Source organism: Rhipicephalus sanguineus, chromosome 2 (genome assembly GCF_013339695.2).
Source record: "Rhipicephalus sanguineus isolate Rsan-2018 chromosome 2, BIME_Rsan_1.4, whole genome shotgun sequence".
NCBI classification, from domain to species: Eukaryota; Metazoa; Arthropoda; class Arachnida; order Ixodida; family Ixodidae; genus Rhipicephalus; species Rhipicephalus sanguineus.
Window position 1 is genome coordinate 152,340 of NC_051177.1, and position 21,997 is coordinate 174,336.

The 21,997-nt window shown below is 51.9% G+C and overlaps 1 protein-coding gene across 1 annotated transcript in view; it reads left to right on the forward strand.

The window, feature by feature from the left end:
• LOC119383923 (transmembrane protein KIAA1109) overlaps nucleotides 1–21,997 on the forward strand; it is a 199,247-nt gene that overhangs the window by 150,826 nt on the left and 26,424 nt on the right. Inside the window, exons 9-10 of the mRNA XM_037652194.1 lie at nucleotides 3,052–3,244; nucleotides 9,917–10,033. Coding sequence (XP_037508122.1) covers nucleotides 3,052–3,244; nucleotides 9,917–10,033 — 310 coding nt within the window. The remainder of the gene's footprint in view (nucleotides 1–3,051; nucleotides 3,245–9,916; nucleotides 10,034–21,997) is intronic.

A 21,997-nucleotide genomic window follows, 5' to 3' on the forward strand; every position in this document is an offset into this window, starting at 1 on the left:
AGCAGCATTGTTCGAGTATTGTGTAGCACCGTCGATTGATTGCTTTCTACCAATGCTAACAATCAGTGACTAACACGTGCTGCTTGAGCCAATGTCATTGGATTATTAACGGTCAGGCATTTGGGAGCAGTGTTTGTTTCCTTAATGTCAGCCTTGGTGCTAATATAAAATTATGACTGATACACTGGTGCCATTACAAGGACATGAATTCGCGCCGCTGTGTGACTTAGAACTCTTTGCTCATTGCACACGCCAGCTGTAGAATGCCTGCTGTGACATAATTGCGCATAAGTTGGGCTGCCAGCGCTCGACTTGCTTTCCCACAACACAGCTTTGCGCTGTTTTTCGATTGTCATGATATGTCGCTACTGAAAAATTTCTATGACAGTGAAGGCAACAGAGCCATTATGTACATTAAAAAAAAAGTACAACAAAGTAGGCACAGCTGCTTGTGAACTGACTCCTAATAGTTGTACTCGCATGTGCGTTAAATGTACGTATGTGTTTTCTTGCCTGTTTTCGTATATTTGTTATTTTACCCTTTTTTGTATTTTAGATCTCAGTTTTTGCGCTTGCGTTTGTGTGCACGTGCGTGTATATGTTTATTCCAATTTCTGTCCTTTTATTTTTGCATTTGTTCTTGTAAGCATGCTGCAGCCACATCTTCCTTTACAATTTCATTAACTCGTCTCATTCAAAGCACCAAGTCCTGTGAATAGCAGGGCTGGCCTCTTCGATGTCATTAAAGCCTTTCGTCTACCTTGCCTCCTCAGTCTGTCATCTTGCTTTGTTTTCTCCCACTATTCTGACCTTGCTTCTTGTGCTGTTGCCGCAACGTGATTAACCAACTTGCACTAAAGAAAGTTCTATCAGCTGGGACAACAGAAGCATTGACAGATACAAAATGTTAAAAGCATCAAGTGGCTTGCACAGTTACTTCGTCTCTTACCCCTGTTAATGTGTTTATGCATCAGTGCATACAGCAGCTTGCCAGAAGTGCACAGGAAAGTGTGCCATATTGTGAAACATTACCTTGCTATGTTGTTGCATTCAGTCTTAATAAACAGATGGTTTCACTGCCCGTCACATGTGGTGGTACACGCACACACACACACACACACACACACACACACACACACACACACACACACACACACACACATATATATATATATATATATATATATATATATATATATATATATATATATATATATATATATATATATAACATTGTGCAGTGGGGTATCATTTCCTGTCTTGACGCTTTCATTATTACAAACGCAGTTTTCTAGTGAATAGAGTCCAGCAAAGCAGTGATATGAGAGCTTTTGCAAATTTCACCATTTATTGCTTCACCAATATCACTGTCTGAATCAGTCCGTCGCTTTGCCTACAGCTTGTAATAACCAAAGTGACTCAATAAAACACATTCAACTTTGCTGAGCATTTTTCCGGTATGTAAATGCGACAAAGAATGCTAGCAAAGTTAGTCACGTTATTAATGGTGCTTGCATTCGCCTTACTTGCTCTAGTCAGATTAATAAATTAAAAATTGACTATGACAGCACTTCAATTTTCAGTGTAGACTGCTAACGGAGCCATAAAGCGTGCTCCGACTGCTGCTATTTCACTATGGAGCACGTCAAACTCGCCGGTGGCTGCCTGAATGAGCATTTTGGGCCTCACTAAGCTATATAGTGATGTTTTATATTTGTTCTCTTATCTCCATTACTTGTGTGAACCAGATAACCAAAATATACAATGCACCCGCATGAATGTGCTTTGGCGTGAAAGCTGCTAACAGTAGCTGTCAGTATTGTGTTACTTTTGCTATTTCACCAGCACTGGCTATGACATGACTGTGATTTCCAATGCAGACTGCTAACAGAACTATAAAGTGAGCTCGCTACTGCTATTTCACTATGGGGTGCGTCAAACTCGACGGTGGCTGCCCGAATCTGCCCGAATGAGCATTTTGAGCTTGCCAACGATAATCAGGGTTAACAATAGTGCTTCAGTTCAGATATGCCAGCATTGAAATGTGTTTCTATGCCACTTCTTAAATCGAGCATGATGTGTGCAGGACGTTGCTTATCAGAATTGAGCTTCTATTATAAGGAATACGCCATCAATGGAACGTACTGCTTATTTATTTGAGAGGTCACGGAATGGATGGTTGGCTGTTGCGAATCCACCGGCAAAAATTTGGTAGCCCTAATAAGGGTTGTTCTTTCGTTAATAAGAAGCAGCTATGTTTCGTCGAGTGGCTCAATGCCAGACAGCTCACAGTCAGAGTTGCTTTCTTCAGTGTCATCTTCACACAGCTGGATGATCATGGGTTGAATGTGCTCACTCCCAGACGTGTCAAGTTTAAACTTTGCCTCCAAGTTCATCACGTGCTGAATGCTCTTCCTCCAATCTTCCACCGTTACCCGCTTGATTTTCTCCCTCAAGATCTTTTCCTTCTTCCAGGCCATCATCGGCAATTTCTCTTCTTGCCAGCTATGGTAAGGTGCATTGTCTAAAACAATGACGCTACCAGCCGGAAACTTCTGCAGAACGTCATTGAACCAGCCCTCAAAGCGATTGCCGTCCATTTCCTCGTGATAGTCACCTGTCTTTTGGCCTCCGAATACATCCAAGCAGCCGTCGACGAAGCCATCCTCGCTGCTGATGTGCGTCAGATCAGGTGCTGACCTTTCCCGAAGCACTCGTCAAGATACAGAAACCTTTTATACCGACAAATACGCGTTTTAGAAGCAGTCACAATTATTTATTTAGTTGCGGAGGCAATTGGCTGCTGTGCTTCAGTCATATCTGGGCGGGGCCTCTCCTGTCTTCTAAAATTGTACCCGACTATAGTTCCTAGTATGGAATTGCATTGGCTACATTCTTCATCATAAGCAACCTGCTGAGCATTTGCTGTTGTCTCTTTTCAATCATGCAAGCAGCCTTGGGCTGTTGGGGAAGCGTCGCTTGTGTCCATTATAGGCAGCACTGCGAAACATGTTCTTGACCGAGAGACTAAGTGTGCCACTCACCTACCAGGACCCGCACTATGCGCAAAGAGCGCAGCTTCTCCGGAGGCCTTCCAGATGGTGGTTCCCCAACAAGGCGCCGCAGTGGTCCTCGCAGCCATCCGTCATCCTCTCGCATGCGCTTCCCTCCGGCAGCCTCAGCTGCTTCCAGCCAGGTGACTACAGACTTCACCGTGTTTCTGGTGCCAGGCCTAGATGTCAAGGTGAGTGCTGCACGCGGCACTGTAAATATTTGTTCACTTGGAGACATCCAGTCCTTTTCTTTAACAAGGTGAAACTAGCGCAAAAAGACGAGGACAGGCGCCTTCACTTACGCAAATTTCACTTGGTTAACCCTCATATGAGGACACCTGAATAAATATTACTTCTATCTCTGTTTTGAAACAAGGACTGAAAGAGCTTTTAGAAGTATCGGCCGCAAGATCGAGCAGTGTCGCCACCAGGCGGCTACTGGCTGAACCACGCGTAGTTTGTGTCGTCTGCTAGCCACGGCATGTTTGCATGTGTGTGTAGATCATTCAAAGGGCAGTTTGTTCCATTCTGTTAGCACAATCTTAACTGCTTGTACATATGCCTAACATGTTGTACAAACGCATTTGGCTTTGCTGGGCTGCATATGCACAGTAATAAGATCAGTGAGTACACATGTCGCAGTTTGTGATTGTTGGTCTGAATTTTTTCAGTGTGAGTGCTGCTGTGTGGCTCCAGCACATCGTAAAGTGCAGTTGGCGTCATTTTAAACATAACAAGTATTAAATTTGTGGGGCTGAAAAAGATCAGCCGCCCTCGGAACAAACGGACACAGTCACTTCGACGAGCAACAAACCACATGTGTGTTTATTAAACATTTTTACAATGGCGAGCTTGCCAGCCGACTCTTAAAAATTACTAGTAACATGAAAAATATCCAGTATAATTCCAATAAAACACACAGACAAAATAATGCACACAAAACAACATAACACACACACAATGTACTGCAAATGTGGCGCTGCCGACATTCAACTCGCCGCAGAAGTGCGCGGGACTGAGCGGCAGAGTCATAGACCCGTGTGCTAGAGACGTCTGTCCACGAACGCTGCCAAAAGCCAAAGACTGACAGCACTCTTTCTCAAGCGCCACCATAACCTCGTTTCCCACCAGGCAGCGCTGCTGGCACCACCGTGCAAACACAGCACTATCTCTCGCAGCAGCAACTAACTTGGGGTGCACACGGGTCCTTGAAATCTTTGAAAACCCTTGAATTTGAAAATTTCGTTTTCAAGGCCTTGAAAGTCCTGGAATTTTGTTTCAGTCCTTGAAAACCCTTGAATTGTGGGGATTTTCACAGGGTCAGATTGTACAACTCTCAATTCATGGCAGTTGATCATGGTCCCAGCAAACTTATTGCTTGTCGCATTCCCCGACACCACAATCGCAAAGTCGGACATGGTCAAATCGCCTGTGCCAGATTTGTGAGATGCTAATGTTGGTTTCACTTTATTAAAGGAACGTGCCGGTTCTATGGGTCCTTGTTTTTGAAGAACTTTAGTAAATCTCAGGTAAAACTTTTCTATCACTGAGAAGAAGCTACACGACCTAGAGTCCAAGCTCTCGAGGACGGTGTGCAATTCGGTGTTGCACGATAACATGTCACATTTAAAGTAAATAAGTAGGCGTTGTCTGCTAATAAGACGCGGTCTTTTCGTGGTATCGCATGCCTCCATGCCTAAAGCCTTCCTTCGCGTGCTGGCGGCGTGAAAAGTGCGAACTTCTCTTTGCACGATTTGTAGCCACTGTTGCAAAAGGGCGCAAAGCACTTGCCTTTCATTCCGTTCTTTCATGTTGTGTTTGACGGGTGCAGTACGATGTCTTTACGTGGCAAGGTGGCATGCTGTCGGCTGGGATGTTCCTTACGGAATGCAGTAGTTCTTCCACCGGCGCATGAGGTGTTGTCATGATTTCGCGCTGCGAACTCCGAGCCATTCCATGAATTATTAGCGCGACTAAGGACAACTGTCAAAGGTTGGGATTTGCGAGATGCAATAGTCGGTGCTTTTGGAAATAATAATCGACAATTGTTCTTCCTCGATGCTTGTAAAGGACGGCCTTGTCCCAACATTCCACATCATTGTGGTCAAATGAATGGATAGAGCTATTACTCCATTCAATCCATGGCTCAAATACGTGGCCTGATATGCGTAAGTCGTACCACTTTCTTGTGTTTCCCATGAGAAAACGGCGCATATTGCTGATTCGGTCACTGTCACTGGTCCAGTTATTCTAGGAGCACGCATACTCAAAGAACTGAAGCCGGACTGATGGTGTCATTATTGCATCGTCGAAACAGTCGGGCATGACATCATCTCGTGGTGCATGCATTGAAGACTTGACTATTGACGTCAGGAGGGTCTGTTGGTTCCACTGCGTTTGCTGTTCTTGCACGCACGTGCATTATTGAAGTGAGTCTTTTATGCTCAGTTGTTGCGTCGGGCTTAATCAGTCCATGGACCCACTGTATGAGCTCCTTTGTTTTTTGTAGATCGACTCTCACGGAACCCTTGGAGACCATTTCTTCTAGGGTGATGTTAGCTTTATTAGCTATAAATGCTAGCATGACATGACATGACACCCTGATGAAATGTGTGAGAGACTGCATACAAGAGGACAACGACGAGCTAAGGTACCAGAATGACTGTGGCGTTTTTGTGGGGGCCTTCCTGGAGCTGTTGTCGGTGTATTTATGCTCGACTCTGGTTGAGTGGAAAGTTGGCAGAAACCGGGAGTTTGTATACGTTCCCGTGTTGCGCTTATACTGAGTGAAGTGTACCTAGGTAGGATTGATTGTGGCCTTGGAATGTGTAGCACTTAAGACTATGCGTTACGCCAATGATTTTCTTGTTTTTGTTGAAAAGAACAATTGCGTGAATGCTAGAGTCAATGTGCTGAAAATGTTCAGGGAGAAGGGGCGGGGTTTGAAATTTATTTTTGAGGTTCCAAAAGATGATTGCATTCAATTTTTGGACTTGAAAATCGAGATTGGGCAGGAGCACACGTGTTGGTTGTATTCGCCTCGTGATTTCCGTTCTTGTCACTCCAAGTTAGTAAAGAACGGTATCGCCGCATAGTGCTTAGAATCTGCATTGCGCAAGTTGGGCCCGCATCAAATGTCGGTGGCTTTTGATAACCAGATCAAAAGACTTAGGTTATCAAACTTTCCTGAAGGAAACTTGGCCTGCATAAGTGAAAGATTACTGAATAAACTCAAACAGGAAGGAAAGGGCGGGGGCGACAGGGTGGCCTCTGATAAAGATATGCCCATCGCCTGCATTCCGTATCTTCATGCTTTCTCCCACCGTATGAAAAAGGTGGGAAACCGGTATGGTGTTAAGGTGCTTTTTCCTCTAGGAACAAGATGGACCGAGTCTGTGCAGCAGTGGATAGGAAAGTCGAAGGCAAGGGAAAAAAGTGGAATGAATGTTAAGTTAATCATCGGGAGGCGTTAGTTGAATGCGGCAAGGGTGTTGTCTATCACATCCCCTTGTCTTGCGGAAAATGCTATATCGGGCAAACTGGGAGGTGTGTGAACAATCGTCTAATGGATCACGGGGCTTCGCTGAAGGCTCAGCCTTCATCAAATCTGTGCTTGCATTGCAAAGTTTGCAAATGTCACCCGTTGCTGCATGAAACAAAGGTGTTGTCTAGGCATAAAGATAGAACAGCGAGAGAAGTGACTGAGGCATTCTACATCCACAAGTATGGCAGCATGTGCGTTGCAAGGCCTTCGCTTACGTTACACAAACTAGAAATAGACTATCGAACCGCCAACCTCTAATCGTTCACGTGGTTCTTCTTGTTACTTATATTTGTTTCTGCTCTAAAGAAGAAAGGCGAAAGGAGGAGGCCGCCGGCTACTTCGTTCCTGCTCTTAAAAAAGAAAAGGCGAAAGGAGGAGGCCGCCGGCTACTTCGTTCCTGCTCTAAAAAATGAAAAGGCGAAAGGAGGTGGCCGCCGGCTACTTCGTTCCTGCTCTAAAAAAAGAAAAGGCGAAAGGATGAAGCCGCCGGCTCCTTCGTTCCTTCTCTAAAAAAAGAAAAGGCGAAAGGAGGAAGCCGCCGGCTACTTCGTTCCTGCTCTAAAAAAAGAAAAGGCGAAAGGATGAAGCCGCCGGCTCCTTCGTTCCTTCTCTAAAAAAAGAAAAGGCGAAAGGAGGAAGCCGCCGGCTACTTCGTTCCTGCTCTAAAAAATGAAAAGGCGAAGGAGGAAGCCGCCGGCTACTTCGTTCCTGCTCTAAAAAAAGAAAAGGCGAAAGGAGGAAGCCGCCGGCTACTTCGTTCCTGCTCTAAAAAAAGAAAAGGCGAAAGGATGAAGCCGCCGGCTACTTCGTTCCTGCTCTAAAAAAAGAAAAGGCGAAAGGATGAAGCCACCGGCTCCTTCGTTCCTTCTCTAAAAAAGAAAAGGCGAAAGGAGGAAGCCGCCGGCTACTTCGTTCCTGCTCTAAAAAAAGAAAAGGCGAAAGGAGGAAGCCGCCGGCTACTTCGTTCCTGCTCTAAAAAAAGAAAAGGCGAAAGGATGAAGCCGCCGGCTACTTCGTTCCTTCTCTAAAAAAAGAAAAGGCGAAAGGAGGAAGCCGCCGGCTACTTCGTTCCTGCTCTAAAAAAAGAAAAGGCGAAAGGAGGAAGCCGCCGGCTACTTCGTTCCTTCTCTAAAAAAAGAAAAGGCGAAAGGAGGAAGCCGCCGGCTACTTCGTTCCTGCTCTAAAAAAAGAAAAGGCGAAAGGAGGAAGCCGCCGGCTACTTCGTTCCTTCTCTAAAAAAAGAAAAGGCGAAAGGATGAAGCCGCCGGCTACTTCGTTCCTTCTCTAAAAAAAGAAAAGGCGAAAGGAGGAAGCCGCCGGCTACTTCGTTCCTGCTCTAAAAAAAGAAAAGGCGAAAGGATGAAGCCGCCGGCTCCTTCGTTCCTTCTCTAAAAAAAGAAAAGGCGAAAGGAGGAAGCCGCCGGCTACTTCGTTCCTGCTCTAAAAAATGAAAAGGCGAAAGGAGGAGGCTGCCGGCTACTTCGTTCCTTCTCTAAAAAAAGAAAAGGCGAAAGGAGGAAGCCGCCGGCTACTTCGTTCCTGCTCTAAAAAAAGAAAAGGCGAAAGGAGGAAGCCGCCGGCTCCTTCGTTCCTTCTCTAAAAAAAGAAAAGGCGAAAGGAGGAAGCCGCCGGATACTTCGTTCCTTCTCTAAATAATGAAAAGGCGAAAGGAGGAGGCCGCCGGCTACTTCGTTCCTTCTCTAAAAAAAGAAAAGGCGAAAGAAGGAGGCCGCCGGCTACTTCGTTCCTGCTCTAAAAAATGAAAAGGCGAAAGGAGGAGGCCGCCGGCTACTTCGTTCCTGCTCTAAAAAAAGAAAAGGCGAAAGGATGAAGCCGCCGGCTCCTTCGTTCCTTCTCTAAAAAAAGAAAAGGCGAAAGGAGGAAGCCGCCGGCTACTTCGTTCCTGCTCTAAAAAAAGAAAAGGCGAAAGGATGAAGCCGCCGGCTCCTTCGTTCCTTCTCTAAAAAAAGAAAAGGCGAAAGGAGGAAGCCGCCGGCTACTTCGTTCCTGCTCTAAAAAATGAAAAGGCGAAAGGAGGAGGCCGCCGGCTACTTCGTTCCTGCTCTAAAAAATGAAAAGGCGAAAGGAGGAGGCCACCGGCTACTTCGTTCCTGCTCTTAAAAAAGAAAAGGCGAAAGGAGGAGGCCGCCGGCTACTTCGTTCCTGCTCTAAAAAATGAAAAGGCGAAAGGAGGAGGCCGCCGGCTACTTCGTTCCTGCTCTAAATAAAGAAAAGGCGAAAGGATGAAGCCGCCGGCTCCTTCGTTCCTTCTCTAAAAAAAGAAAAGGCGAAAGGAGGAAGCCGCCGGCTACTTCGTTCCTGCTCTAAAAAAAGAAAAGGCGAAAGGAGGAGGCCGCCGGCTACTTCGTTCCTACTCTTAGCCGACTGTAACGCGGAGAAAGCATGAGAAATAGAGAGAGAGAAAAAAAAGAAAAAAAGAACATTCCGCAAGTTGGAGAATACGCCCAACAGGAGCACAGTCTGAGCCTTCTCGCCCTCACGTTTTTCGAACGTATCGGGTGTCGGCGGACACGCGGTGCCGCGAAGGTTGCGGGGCACAGCGAGTGCCGAAGCGCGCCTTCCAGCTGGCGTGGTGTTCGATATATCCGATGGCGGGTAAAAATACCGTTTGATATAAACGTGCGAATTTGTATACTTTTACAGAAGATTTTCAAGGGGATAATTTTTGAGTTCGATATAGCCGTGGGTTCGATATATCCGTGTTCAACTGTATAGAGAAAAGGATCAAGGCCGCCCAGCTCTGCACTTCCTTCGGGCTTGGAAGTGCAGAACCCTTTCCTTCCTCCTTGTGCATTGATATTTGTACGGTGACCATGGGCAATAAAACCTCAATTGTTAGTAGCAGTGTGTCCTCGGGTCTTCTTTTGTATCGTCATGTTTCTTTGTGCTAAAACTTTCGATACAGCAGCGTAATAATTTGTACCATGTTTACTGGATAGACTTCCATCATTGTACATTGCAATGGTTGTTTGAGATTAAAAATGGAAGTGGTAGTGCTGCCTATGCATGCAGCACGTATTGTTGTACAATGTTTTGGAAAGTGTGCTCTGGTTGTTTTACCACATTGATTTTTCACATAGCTTTATTATTTATTTGCAGAAACATGACGGGAAATTTAACTGCCTCTGGCAAATAATCTTCATATTAGTAAATTACTTGACCATACTTTCTTTAGACTCATGGCGAATAGGTCAAACTGAACTGTGCTACGTAGGCACGTAGCACTTCCAGGCTTGCGCCCATGCTAGATCTGTGTGGTGCTCTAGTGTTGCCTGCTTGGCTGTTTTTTTTTTTTCAGGTGCACTACAATTCATGGACCATGGGAGGGGATAGTCCAGTTGATCCACCTGCTCGGAAAGGAGGCACAAAAAAGGCTACACTATTTGCTTGGATAACATTGCAAAGCATTCCAGAGGTATGACTGCATGAAACTGTACTTAATGTGGGAAGCTTAGATAGTCAAATATGTTAACCTTATGTAACTCACAAATTCTGAAGTAGCGGGCCTGGCATGGACAATGTGCCGTGTGGCACATTACATGGATGCATGTTTTGCAGCAGCCCATCCCCAGATAGCCACTTTGTTTCCATCTGTTGGCTGCATCACTTTTTGGCCACCACAGACCTACCTCCGGTTATGCATTGCCGTGCTGCCTCCTCCCTGCGCTCTTTTTCATCCTCCCCTGTGACCATTGTTTGCTCAGTTGCACTGATGGTGCAAAATGCGCGAATGGGTGCTTAAGACCTACATGTAGAGGGCGTGTAAGTGCCAAGTGCATGCGTAACTCTAGTAACTCTAGCTAAGTTGGTTATGGGGCGCCCTCTATTGGATGTAGTACATAACGGGTGAACTGATAATTGTGGTAGCCTCACTGCTCACCGGAGCTGACAGACTACCGCGGGTTCAGGCTTAGCGAGCCACAGGGCCGCGTCTACCGTTGCCTGCTAAGTTTAGCGCACCGCTCCGCGCGCGCTCAGCTAGCAAAGGCGCTGAGCGCCGCGCGGCATAAACACAGTGTTCGATCAAACATACACACAAACACTTTATTTGCCTTCTGCGGCACCCCAACACACACACAGTACACGTCCGCTCCCGGGGCACGGGGAAGCAAAGGGCTTCCCGCGCGGACGATACACCAAGGGGTTCCGCGAAGCACGTCGCAGCTCGCAATGGCGAGCTTTGACACGCCGCTCGGGAAAAGGGTCCCTCGCGGCTATGCTGCGCACTCTCGCGATGACCACTGGGCCTGGTCGCGAGGGCTAGGGCAATCTCCGTACGCGTGGGCCTCCGGCAAGTGCGACTCGGCGTGGTACGACCGCGCACGAGCACTAGGCACCGCTCTCTGGCTTAGCGTACGAACCGGAGCTAACACTGAGGTAAACACGCCTGCAAGGATGCCGAGGCACCCAGGCAGGCTACAGTCCAGCGATTCCCAAAGGGGACGTTGGACCGGAAGGAAAATACGTGCTTACCCAGCGGCGTCCGAGGAGAGAGAGCGTTCGTTCCGGCCTGCCCGCGCGTCAGTCGCCGAATTTCGCGGCTCTCCGACCGCGCGCAGCGCCACCACGAGTGTCGGCGCGTAGCGCAAAATGGCGCCACTTGCCGTCGCGGGAGAACGGGAGAGGGAAAGGATTCGAAATGCCCGCGCAGTGGCTTCGGGCGCGCCTCGGATCCCCACATCCTCCTCTCCTTAAATCACCCTATACCGTTCTGCAAAGGCAGCCGGTCGTCGCCCATGCATGCAAAGGCGTTATGCAATGAGCAACAGCTAACCTCAGCCCAGGCCCACAACTGCTGCTAATTACTCTACAAATAAAAAAATGAAAAAAATAGAAATAATAACACAATACACTTGAAATACACTATACTATACAATATGGTGCTACGGAAGGGGGTAAAAGAAATTAATGCGAGTGTTCGTGATGCTCACACGGGAGAGCGTCCACGGCGCGGAGGGGAGGCGGCGCATAATGTTGCTGGCCAGAGTGCGAGGCAAGAGGCCTGTTTAATGTCCGCATGCCCGGAACGGGCTCACCTTCGGCTCGTCGCTCTAGTCGACGACAGACCCGCGAGTCCGACGAACGCCGCTTCGGTGGTGGTTCGGAGGTCCCGAATTCCCGGCTGGATGACGAAAGACCTCGGTGGGACTGCCGGTCGTTCTGCTGTAAACCTGACGCCAAACCAAATTGGCTGCAAGGCGTCCCGGCGTCGGCAGAGAGCCGGGCGCAGCTGCCATGTCAGCTAACCTCACGCAGCAGCCGTGAGGCAGACGGCAGCTAGGCTTCTCGACGACGGCCGAGACAAGGACACAGCCGGGCGGTCCGCCTGACGTCAGCGGGTTCCCGAACACCTCCAGGGTCCCCGGCGATAGGGTGAAGGTGGTTTCATATGGTGTCGTCACCACGCCGCACACTTCCAGGGCACGCACAGATCCACCACGCACGTACACACACACACGCATACACAGCTCCGAAGACGGGCTTCTCCCAACGCGCCACGCGATGGAAGGCGCGTAGCGTCCTTCGTACCTCTCCCCCCGCATGAGCACCAGTATGCACGACCCCTTCCGCAGGCGAAAGAAAAAAAACAGAGCGAAAAGCAAACACAACAAAATGACACTCCATATGCGAACAAAAAAAACTATGAGAAACACATCAAGTGTAAACATGAACACTCAAACAAACAAAAATAGCAGCAAACTGGGCGGGGCTTACTTCTTTGCGAGCACAGGCCGTAAAGAAGTTAGGCAACTGAGGCTAGATAGCAATGTGAGGGCCTTCGGTTGCGGAAATAAGTCCGCCGTCCGGCGCGAAATCACTAAGGTGACCGCTTCCTCAGGTTATACCGGTGCGTGGTCCGAATGCGGTCCGCCGCCCCGGGTGTGCCCCGTCGCTTGCGCGCAGTGCCACTGGGCGCTGGCGGGAGCTCGTCCGACCTCGACGCAAAGGCTTTCAGGTCTGCGATGTGGGCACGGCTGAGTTTTCCCGAAAGGGGATCTTTCAGCAAGTACGCGAGCGGAGTCCAAGCTTTCTCCACTCGGTACGGACCAAGCCACTTAGGAGCGAGCGAGGCTGAGAACCCCTTGCTCGCGTCGCTAAGAGCGTGGTTGCGCTTCAGGACAAGATCACCTACCTTAAATGAAAGATGGCGATGTTTCTGGTCATACTGGGCCTTCTGCGCAGCCCTGGCCGATGCCAAACTCTGCCTTGCTCTACAGAGAGCTCGACAAAGCCTGTCCCGAAGCTTCGATGTGTAAGCAGAACAGTCTGCTGGTGCTTCCTCGTCTCCGAGCTGGCATTGCATGACACTGGTCACCGGATTTGCCAACTCCCTTCCGAAGTTGAGAAAAGCAGGAGAGAAACCAGTAGAGCGATTCTCGGAGGTTCGGATTGCGAACGCGAGCTCACTCAAATGGTCTGCCCAGTCCTTTTGACTTTCGGCAAAGGCCGCCAACATCGGTTTGAGCGTACGATTGGTTCGCTCCGTCAAATTGGACTGGGGATGGTAGGGTGAAGTGGTGCAGTGATTAATTCCTAGGGAACGGCACGTATCACCAAACACCCGAGCGGTGAAATACGACGCGTTGTCAGTAATTAGTCTTTCCGGAAAGCCGAACCGACAAAACACTTCCTGCAGCCTCTCAAGCACCGCTCGCGCTGTCACCTTCCGAAGCGGAAACAATTCCACCCACTTCGAAAAATGATCCACGACTACCATCAGATGTATGAACCCCTGCTTGCTTCTGGGGAACGGCCCCATTAGATCGCAGGTGGCTACTTGCCACGGACGCTCACTGACAATCGGTTTCATCAGGCCGGGCGGCTTGCCACCCCTTGATTTCACCGCTTGACAGACATGGCAGGAACGGCAATAGCGGAAAATGTCACGCTTCATGCCAAGCCAGGTCACAGTCTTGCTCAGTTTTGCAAAAACTTTGGAGCCACTCAGGTGACCGGCCATGGGTTCGTCGTGAGAGGATCGCAACAGTGCGGCTCTCAGACTTTTGGGCATAACCACCTTAAACGGGTCCACAGGACTCCTCATCGGTGGCTATGTATTTCAGCAGGAGCCCGTCATGGTCCAGCAAGTATGTATCCGCGGGGGACCCAGCGACACACGCCGGTTCCCGTCCCCCTGCGCCCGCCGCACTACCAGCAGCGTCACGGCGCTCCGTCTCCCTGAGACCGTCGCTCAACTCACGACAAAACGGATCATCTTGCTGGGCCTTCAGTAGCTCTTGCCTGCTGAAAGCGATTCCCATTCTCCCAAAGGGGAGCCTGGTATCGTTCCCACTCAGGACTGCAGCCATCGCTTCCGCCTGCGTCGGCGTCATGGGTTCGCTTACGAGTAGCTCACCCTCTCGCCCGCTTTGCGGCGCGCTGCTTGCCTGGCTCGCGGAAAGGGTTCGCTCGTCGGCGCACTCACCCTTCTCTCCGCTCGGCGGCTCGGCCGCCGTTTCGCCCCCGACGCTTGCTTGCGCAAAGGCACCGCTTGCGGCTGTCGCACCGGGATCCAGGCTCCCGGTAGACACTGGGGCACGAGATAGCGCGTCAGCTACCACGTTAGTGCTCCCCTTCCGATACTGCACTGAAAAGTCATAATGCTGTATTAGGAGAGCCCAGCGCGCCAGCCTGCCCGCAGGCTCACGGAGCCGCATCAGCCAGCTTAGCGCGCTGTGATCTGTTTGCACCACGAACTTCGTCCCATCCAGGTAGACGTCAAACTTACGCAGTGCAAACACGATGGCGAGGCACTCCCTCTCAGTCACGGAATAATTCTTCTCCGCGGGTATCAGCGAGCGGCTGGCAAAGGCCAGCGGCTGCAACACGCCATCGTATTCCTGTAGGAGAACTGCTCCTAATCCCAGATCACTCGCGTCAGTCTGGACAACAAACGGTCTGGTCAGGTCGGGGAGCTTGAGCTGCGCTGTCTCCGCAATGGCGCTAGACAGATGGCAAAAAGTCTCTTGCTGCTCAGGTCCCCATCGCCACACCGCAGACTTACCCAAGAGCTTGGTCAAGGGCGCCTGCACTCGGGCACAGGACGGAATGAACGACCGGTAAAAGTTGGCCATTCCAAGAAAGCGGCGCAGGCCGCGTACGTCCTTGGGCGCGGGGAAATCGAGGATTGCTCGAAGTTTCTCCCGGTCTGGCTCAATGGAGCCTTCGCCCAGCGTAAACCCAAGTAACTGAACTCGAGTCTGCGCTAATTGGGCTTTCGCGGAATTTAACGTCATCCCGGCAGCCCTCACCCTCCCGAGCACATCAGCAACATGGGCCAAGTGCTCTTCGAAGGTTTGTGAATAAATCACGATGTCGTCGAGGTAGCACATGCAGTATGACCACTTTGCTTCCCCGAGGACGCGGTCCATGAGTCTCTGAAAAGTCGCAGGAGCATTACAAAGACCAAAGGGCATACGAGTGAACTCAAACAACCCTCTGTGGGAGGTGAACGCGGTCTTGCACCGGTCACGCTCATCCATCCGGACCTGTAGGTAACCTTTGGAGGCATCTAACGTGGTGAAGTACCGCGCAGTGCCGAGGTTTCCTACGATGGAGCTAATCGTGGGGAGCGGATAGGCATCCTTACGAGTCACTCCGTTCAGACGGCGGTAGTCTACGCACAGGCGATGACTGCCATCTTTCTTAGGCACCAACACAATTGGAGACGCCCAGGCGCTGGACGAACGGCGAACAATGCCAGCTGAAAGCATATCGTCCAGCAAGCCGTCGATAACCTGCCTCTTGGCCAGGCTGACGGGCCTGGGGTTACACTTCAAAGGAAGCGCGTCGCCAGTTTCGATCGCGTGGCTCACCAACTCAGTACAGCCCGGCTGATCGGTGAAGAGCTCGTCGTACTCGCGTAACAGTGCCGACAAACGAGCCTTCTGTGTATCATCCAAATGAGTCGCACAGGCGGTCAAAGGATGCGGAGCCTCTGCGTGTCGTGCCGCTCGATCCCGATGGGGATTTTGAGCCGACGAGCGCATAGCGCAGGGGCCTGCCCCCGAACTTTGCACGCGACACGGTTCCGACGCCTCTACTGCACAGGCAGTTGTATACGCCGGCGGGCTGATGAACGGCTTGAGCTGGGAAAAAGGTCCGTCGCGATAGCCGCCATTCGCAATGTCCACAACGATACCGGTTTTTAGGAGAAAGTCCCGACCGAGAATCACAGGAACACTGAGCCCTGGAAGATGAACGAAACGCGTGCGTCTCCTTCGATCTCCCCATGTGACAGTCAACCTTGCGGCGCCAGCCGACTGGGCCACGCCTTTCGCGAGGGTGAATGTCGTTCGGCTGTCTCGCAAGCGCACCGAGTGCTTCCGCAAGTGGGACAAAACCTGCTCGCCAAACAACGAAGCGCTCGCGCCCGTGTCTAGCAACGCCGAAAATTCGCGGCCGGCAATAATGACCGAAATAAACGGCGCGTGCGCACCAGCAAGACTGCTTGCCCGGTACGCGGAGGGGAGAAGCAAGGGTTCGGCCGCTCGTGCCTTCACGAACGACCCGCGCCCCCGTTTCCCTGCCTCACAGGAGGCCTAGATACGGGACACTCCCTCGCAATGTGCCCTCGCTCGCGGCAGCGGAAGCAGCGCATTCCGTCCCGGGAAAGGGAAGATGCGCAGTCGCGGCCCCTCTCCCGAGGAGGAGCAGCCTCTAGCGGCAGGGGTCGGTTCGCCTGTTGATCAAAGGATCTGTTATGACGAGCGTCACCCTCAGCGGTGCGTTGGGGCGGATTGCGTCCCTGTTCGCGCGTGTCGAGTTGCGGTGCAGCACAGGCTGCGCGCCTCCCGTACGTGTAGGGATCTAACGCGCGATCGCTCACTTCCCAACTGCGCCCGCTTGCAGCGGTAGCCGCAAAGGCAGCTCCGGCGGGCTGTTGCCGTTGGGGAAAGGGTACGGTCCCTCCCCATGCGCAGCGTGGTTCAAGGGCCTCGCTGGCTGGCGGTGGCGGGCGATAGGCACGCGCGGCGAGAATGTCGCCTTGAATGCGCTTAGCCTCGGCGGCCAATTCCTCTAAATCTCGGAAGCGGCTGCCGCGCAGGTACGCCGAAAAGGTCGGATGCGCCTGCCTAATCACCCGTTCGACGCGTTCCTCGTTCGAAGCTCTGGGCTCAGCGATAGAGAAAAGGTCTTCCATCGCGCGTACGTACTCCTGAAGCGACTCATCAGGAGCTTGCGTGCGGAGCTCGAGCTCGCGCCGCATCCTACTCTCGTAGTCAGCGGGTAAGAATTCGCGCAGGAAGGCCGCGCGGAACTCATCGAGGGTTGCTGCTCGGTGGCCTGAAAGCCGATACCACCTAGCCGCCGTGTCAGTCAGTGCAGCTGGGACGACGCGTCCGAGCACCTCCTGATCGTCTAGACCCATGGCTCTCTGGTAACGTGTGAGGGAGTCCAGGTAATCGCGTGCACTTTGCAGATCACCGTACCCGCTGTAGGTCGGAACGGCCAACATGACAGCGGGATGAGTGCGTTTCGGAACAGCCGAAAGCGTTTGGACTGCCCCTGTGAGCGCCTGTATCATTTGGGCGGCATTTTGCAGCAGCGTCTGTACACCTGCTTCAAAGGAAGCTGTCGGTGCGCTAACGGCGCGTTCGAGCGGTGGGGAACTGTCTCCGAGCTCGATAAGCGGCGCGGTTTCAAAAGGGATACCGGCCGTAGCACCGTTCTCGGGGAGCGCCTGTTGCGCATGCTGCTCGAAGGGGGCACTGGCCCTGTTCTCGAGCAAAGCGGTATCTGCTAAAAACGACAGCGGACAAAACTCACGCCTAGCAGACATAACGCGGGTAACACGGCGAGCCTGATACGCAAAGGCGTGCTGACTCGACTAAGTCTAATCAAAGGCTTAATGAGCCTTTGATACCGCGTTGGGCGCCAGTGTGGTAGCCTCGACTGCTCACCGGAGCCGAAGACTACCGCGGGTTCAGGCTTAGCGAGCCACAGGGCCGCGTCTACCGTTGCCTGCTTACGTTTAGCGCACCGCTCCGCGCGCGCTCAGCTAGCAAAGGCGCTTGAGCGCCGCGCGGCATAAACACAGTGTTCGATCAAACATACACACAAACACTTTATTTGCCTTCTGCGGCACCCCAACACACACACAGTACACGTCCGCTCCCGGGGCACGGGGAAGCAAAGGGCTTCCCGCGCGGACGATACACCAAGGGGTTCCGCGAAGCACGTCGCAGCTCGCAATGGCGAGCTTTGACACGCCGCTCGGGAAAAGGTCCCTCGCGGCTATGCTGCGCACTCTCGCGATGACCACTGGGCCTGGTCGCGAGGGCTAGGGCAATCTCCGTTACGCGTGGGCCTCCGGCAAGTGCGACTCGGCGTGGTACGACCGCGCACGAGCACTAGGCACCGCTCTTTGGCTTAGCGTACGAACCGGAGCTAACACTGAGGTAAACACGCCTGCAAGGATGCCGAGGCACCCAGGCAGGCTACAGTCCAGCGATTCCCAAAGGGGACGTTGGACCGGAAGGAAAATACGTGCTTACCCAGCGGCGTCCGAGGAGAGAGAGCGTTCGTTCCGGCCTGCCCGCGCGTCAGTCGCCGAATTTCGCGGCTCTCCGACCGCGCGCAGCGCCACCACGAGTGTCGGCGCGTAGCGCAAAATGGCGCCACTTGCCGTCGCGGGAGAACGGGAGAGGGAAAGGATTCGAAATGCCCGCGCAGTGGCTTCGGGCGCGCCTCGGATCCCCACATAATAAACTGGGGTCCCCCGCAGGGGCGTCTGCGCAAGCAGGCGCTTGGTGTGTAGCGACACAACAGACCCGAGCTAATGGGGGTTTTGACCCCTCCCATGCCCCGCCGGGCATTGCTTTACCGTGTCCGGGGAAAAGGGTATCCTGGGGGTGACCGAAACCGGGTGCTTAGACATTTAAGGCCCCCCAGCAGAGGCAACACACCCCTTTGGCCCCGGCTTCATGTAGAAGGCACCCCTGGGCTGACCCACCCAGGGGAAATTGACAGTCGTCTTTTCCGTTTACTTCTACCTGGCGGCAAGGGTTAACCTGTTGTGGCTATCCTACCTAGGGTAAACCATATTTGGTTATAATAGTAACGGCGTACTGCTGGCGTAGGGCAGACTTCTCACATGTTCTGCCACGTCCCCTTGTTGGGCTCTGTTTTGGGTGGTAGGCGCCGTTGCCGAACAAGTCACTTTTCCCATGGGACCTCCGAAGCTTTCTCCAACCGATCGTGCCCCAAAAACGGTAAGCACAGACGCAGCTTCTCTCTTTTCCCCTTAATACAAAGAAGCTTTCCCGAAATACTGTGTCCCTCACTGTGAACAATCCGCAATGAAAGCTAGAGCAATGTCACCTTTCCTTGTGGCCAAGTGCCTAAAAGAGATCATCGGCACAGGTTATAAGGCTACAAAGATGGCAAGTGGGGATTTCCTCTCGAACTAACACACCAGGAACAATACATCAAACTTTCGCACCTCGTTGCATTTGGCAACATTCCCGTCTCTACGAGCCCACACCGTACCATGAACACAGTGAAGGGCGTTGTATCCGACGAAGACTTGATGACATTAAATGAAGAAGAACTTCTCAGTGGATGGAGGCACTAAGGTTTTATGAATGTGCACCGCATCTCAATCAGACGCAACAACACTGAAATCGCAACAACCTTCAGCTCAACCACTCTGCCTGAGACCCTTGAAACTGGCTATGTAAAACTTCATGTGCGACCGTACATTCCAAACCCGTGACATTGTTTCAAATGCCAGCGATGTGGACATGGATCTCAGAGCAGCCGAGGGCAGCTTACTTGCGCTAAGTGCGGCACCACCGCCCACAGTACTGACAATTGCGGAAATGATGAGGTCCACTGTGCAAACTGCAATGGCAGTCACCCCGCATATTCCAGAGCTTGCCCGGCCTGGAAGAAAGAAAGATAAATAATCACTGTAAAGGCAGAGGAAAATATAACATTCCGCGAAGCAAGGCAAAGGATTTCATTGTCATTCCCACTGAAAACATCTTTCACCGAAGTGGTGCAACGAGGGGCAGTACCACAACGGCCCCTGGCGGTAGCCCGGACCACGCCTAGAGTGCCCAGGCTAAAGCCACTTCTCCCTATGGTGCGAGCAGCCAGTGCTGCACTGCCCACTATCAATATTGCCGCGACATATTAGCCGCATTCAAATAGCGCGCCGTCAACATGCATACCCGACACTGCGTGCCGTATCGTAGTGCCGCGCAGCGATGATCGTGGCACGAGGACCTGGCCGGACCCGGCTCGCATGCGCCACGCGCTCGTGTGCCTCTCGGGGGAAAAAGAAGAGGAGAACAGCTGAAGGACATCTTTGGTGTTCGACTGACTCGCAGTTTTCCGAGCGCAGTGCCTTTGAGTTGTGGGCACAGGTTCGCCCTTAATAAACACGTTTGTTTTATTAGCCCTTGTGCTTCAGCATCGCTACATTTCTGGTGGAGGTGCGGGGTATGAATCGAAGCCCCACGAACGCAAGACAGCGTAGCCCCGACGACCAGCGAGTGGATCCCGTAGAAGTTACACCTGTCCACCAGAGGGCCAGCCGCTGTCTTCGAGGTGACTCACCTGAGTTCAGTCCTCTTCACTTCACGCCAAGGGGAACTCAGACAACGGACGCCGCCACCATGACTAGCCAGGTAACACCGGCACAAGTGGTCATCAATCAACCTCATCAGCCGCCAGTGTTCCATGGCGACTCGTTCGAAGACGTGGAAGATTGGTTGGACCTGTTCGAGAGAGTGGCGAGCCTGAATGGATGGGAAGAGAGAGAGAAGCTCCGTCGCGTGTACTTTGCTTTGGAGGACTTTGCAAAGACGTGGTTTGAGAACCATGAAACCTCTTTGTCTACCTGGGAGGAATTTCGACGACAAGTGCTGGCTACTTACGCCAGCACAGATCGCAAAGAAAAAGCGGAGGCTTCTCTTCAAACCAGGAACCAGCTCACGAACGAAAGTGTGGCGATGTACATCGAGGACATGATCCGCCTGTTCAAGCGTGCCGATGCCAACATGGCCGAAGATAAGAAGGTGCGCCATCTTATGCGTGGCGTGAAGCAGGAGCTATTCGCTGTTCTCGTCCGAAACCCACCGAGAACAGTTGCCGAGTTTCATTCCGAAGCGACAGCCATCGAAAAAACGCTGGCACAGCGGGCTCGGCAATACAACCGGGACATAAACTGTTCACCTGCCAATGTCTTCTCTGGAGGCGTACGGAATGACATGGAAACCCTGCGAGAGCTAATCCGATCAATAATCAGGGAAGAACTCGGCAAGTTCCAAGCACCTCAGACCACAACTGCACTGTCTGTCGTCGACGTAGTGCGAGACGAACTGAGGCAGCTCATGCGGGAGCCGGAGCGTGAGCCACAGTCAACTCGACGCATCCCAACGTACTCCGAGGTACTGAGGCAACCCGTGGTGCACAGCAATGCAGCAGTTGCGATGGCGGCGCCTTACCCGACGACAGCGCGCAGTGCGCCTCATCCGCCGGAACCAACGGCTAGGTACCAGCCTCCAGCGCGTAGCGTAGCTCGCTATGTGGAGCAAAGGCCCCGGAAAAGTGACATCTGGCGTGACCACGATCGCAGGCCTTTGTGTTTCCATTGCGGAGAAGCGGGTCACCTGTATAGGTTCTGCCCTTACCGACAGGCTGGATTACAGGGCTTTCCATTGTATGCACCATGCCCTCGAAATGGTGAACGACCAACAGAGATTGAAGAATACTTATCCACACGCCAGAGCCCACTCGCTCCACGCCAGCATCAGCCAAGGTCACCGTCGCCCATGCGCTACCGATCGCCCAGCCCACGTGCGTCTACAAGACTGCCTGGACGTCGTTCTCCAAGCCCACACCCGGAAAACTGAAGCAAGCGACCTGTGGAGGTGAGGCCGCTGAAAACCACAGTTACGAAGATCCTCCATCATGGGTTAAGGGTGACTACGCTATATTTCCCGTAAATAGGTGCAGCAGCGAAAAGATTACTTCAGATTTGCGGTTGAAGATAGACGGATGCGAGCTGAATGCTTTAGTCGACACCGGCGCTGATTATTCCGTAATAAGCCACCAAATGGCGAAGAAACTCAAAAAAGTTGTAACGAAATGGAGCGGATCGCAGATACGCACGGCAGGTGGACACATTATTGCGCCCCTTGGTAGATGCACTGCAAGGCTCGAAATAAGAGGCTTTACTTACGTTGCCGACTTCATTGTACTGCCCGAATGTTCAAGGGAACTCATATTAGGGATGGATTTTCTACAAGCTAACGGAGCCATAATTAACCTGCGTAGGTCCAGTGTATCATTCTCGACCGAACAAGCTATGCCTGTGGAGGAATCGGAGGAGCGGCGCCTTACTGCTCTGCGCGTCGTTGCGAATGAC